General features: G+C 41.4%; 1 protein-coding gene across 1 annotated transcript; it reads right to left on the bottom strand.

The window, feature by feature from the left end:
- Positions 1-750: 750 nt before the first annotated feature.
- Positions 751-1,167, bottom strand: LOC140005646 (uncharacterized). The gene has a single exon (XM_072046669.1). It carries the CDS (start codon positions 1,165-1,167, stop codon positions 751-753), a length of 417 nt encoding a protein of 138 aa, XP_071902770.1.
- Positions 1,168-1,910: the final 743 nt, after the last annotated feature.

The raw sequence follows: 1,910 nt of genomic DNA, 5'->3' as shown, positions 1-1,910 counted from the left end.
ATTTTATAAAAACCCAATCACCCACTCAAATGTCCTTTCTGTACGTTTTTTATCTGTAAAAAATTTCATCCTCTGTTGAGCTTTGGTCAGATGATCTTTGATGCTGTTGGAGATCCTCAGCCTTTCCTGGAGTAATTGAGATGCAGCTGGTATGATGGTGTCGAAATGAGGACCAAGAGGTAAAGGAGTGGGCTGGTAACCATATAATGCTTCAAATGGGGTCATTTGTAAACTGGAGTGGTAAGAGGAGTTATACCACCACTCAGCCAATACTAGCCACCTACTCCAATTGTGGGGAAACTCTCTAGTCATGCATCTTAAATAAGACTCAACACACTGGCTAAGCCTCTCACTTTGCCTATTTGATTGAGGGTGGTACGCAGAACTGTAGTTCAACTCTGTCCCTGCCAGTTTGAAAAGCTCCTGCCAGAAGTTACTAGTGAATATCCTGTCCCTATCAGTCACTATGGATTCTGGAAATCCATGCAGTCGAAAGATGTGATCCAAGAAAAGTTGAGCCACCTGTTTAATAGTGAAGGGGTGGTTTAAGGCAAGGAAATGTCCCACCTTAGTCAATCTATCAATTACCACGAGTACTGTATTATATCCCTGTGACTCAGGTAGATGTTCTATGAAGTCCATAGTCAAATGAGTCCATGCCATACGAGGGACAGGTAGAGGTTGTAGCAAGCCAGGGTATTGTACATGCTCAGACTTAAACCTTGGACAAGTGTTACAAGCTTGAACAGCTCAAATAACATCCTGCTTCATAGTAGGCCAGTAGAAGAGAGTTTTGATCCTTTGGCAACATCCCCTTTGTCCAGAGTGGCCTCTAACTGCAGATGCATGAAGGGCTTGTATTAGTCTTTCCCTCAACCCATTGGACGAACCCACATAAAGTTTGCCATTATACTTAAGTAATCCACTGTCCCATTCATACTGTAGGTAAGCAGCAGGATCTAGTATTAGTTGGGAGATGGTGTTTTGGCACTGAGGGTCTGAGTCATAGCTCCCTTGAAGTTCTTGTATCCACAATGGCTTGACAACTGAAAGAGCTAAACATGATCCTTGTGGAGCTGCCTGGCCTAGATTACCTCTTTGTAGCCTAGACAATGCATCTGCCACCTTGTTTTCTGCCCCTTTTTTGTACTGAATCTCATAATCCATTCCTAGTAACTTAGCCAATCATTTATGTTGCAATGCAGTAGTGAGTTTCTGGTCAAGCAGGTACTTCAAAGATTGATGATCAGTTTTGATAATAAAATGATACCCCATCAGATAGTGTCTCCACTTGGTCACTGCCATTACCAGTGCCAATAGCTCTTTTTCATAAGCCGACAATCCCAAATTTCTGGTTGACAATGCTTTACTTAAGAAGGCCTTGGGATGACCTTCTTACATCAATACTACACCAATTCCCCTACCACTGGCATCAGTCTCAATAGTAAAAATTTTCTGAAAGTCTAGTAACTTAAGAACAGGAGCCTTGCACATGATATGCTTTAATGAAGTGAAAGCCTCCTGTGCTTCAAGGTTCCAAGAAAAATTATCCTTCCTAAGCAACTCTGTAAGTGGCTTACAAATGATTTCATAATGCCTGATAAACCTCCTGTAATAACCAGTTAATCCCAAAAATCCCCTCAACTCCTTCACTGTTCTGGGAGTGGGCCAGTTCATGATATTTTCAACTTTTGACTGGTCCATGGATACTCCATTCTCAGTTATGATGTGACCAAGATAATCCACAGTTTGCTATGCGAATAAACATTTAGATTTCTATGCAAACAATTTGTGTTTCCTCAGGATAGTCAGCACTATCTTCAGATGCTCCAAGTGCAACTCCAGGGTAGAGCGATAAACCAAAATATCATCAAAGAAAACCAATACAAATTTCCTTAAGTATGGCTGAA

Source organism: Coffea arabica, chromosome 4e (assembly GCF_036785885.1).
Source record: "Coffea arabica cultivar ET-39 chromosome 4e, Coffea Arabica ET-39 HiFi, whole genome shotgun sequence".
In the NCBI taxonomy this organism is placed as follows: Eukaryota; Viridiplantae; Streptophyta; class Magnoliopsida; order Gentianales; family Rubiaceae; genus Coffea; species Coffea arabica.
Note: the sequence above shows the minus strand (reverse complement) of the source record. Positions and strands in the feature narration are given on the sequence as shown.

What these genes read in the sequence shown, in the direction of transcription:
- LOC140005646 (XM_072046669.1), bottom strand. Translation starts at nt 1,167, where the DNA reads ATGGATTATGAGATTCAGTACAAAAAAGGGGCAGAAAACAAGGTGGCA.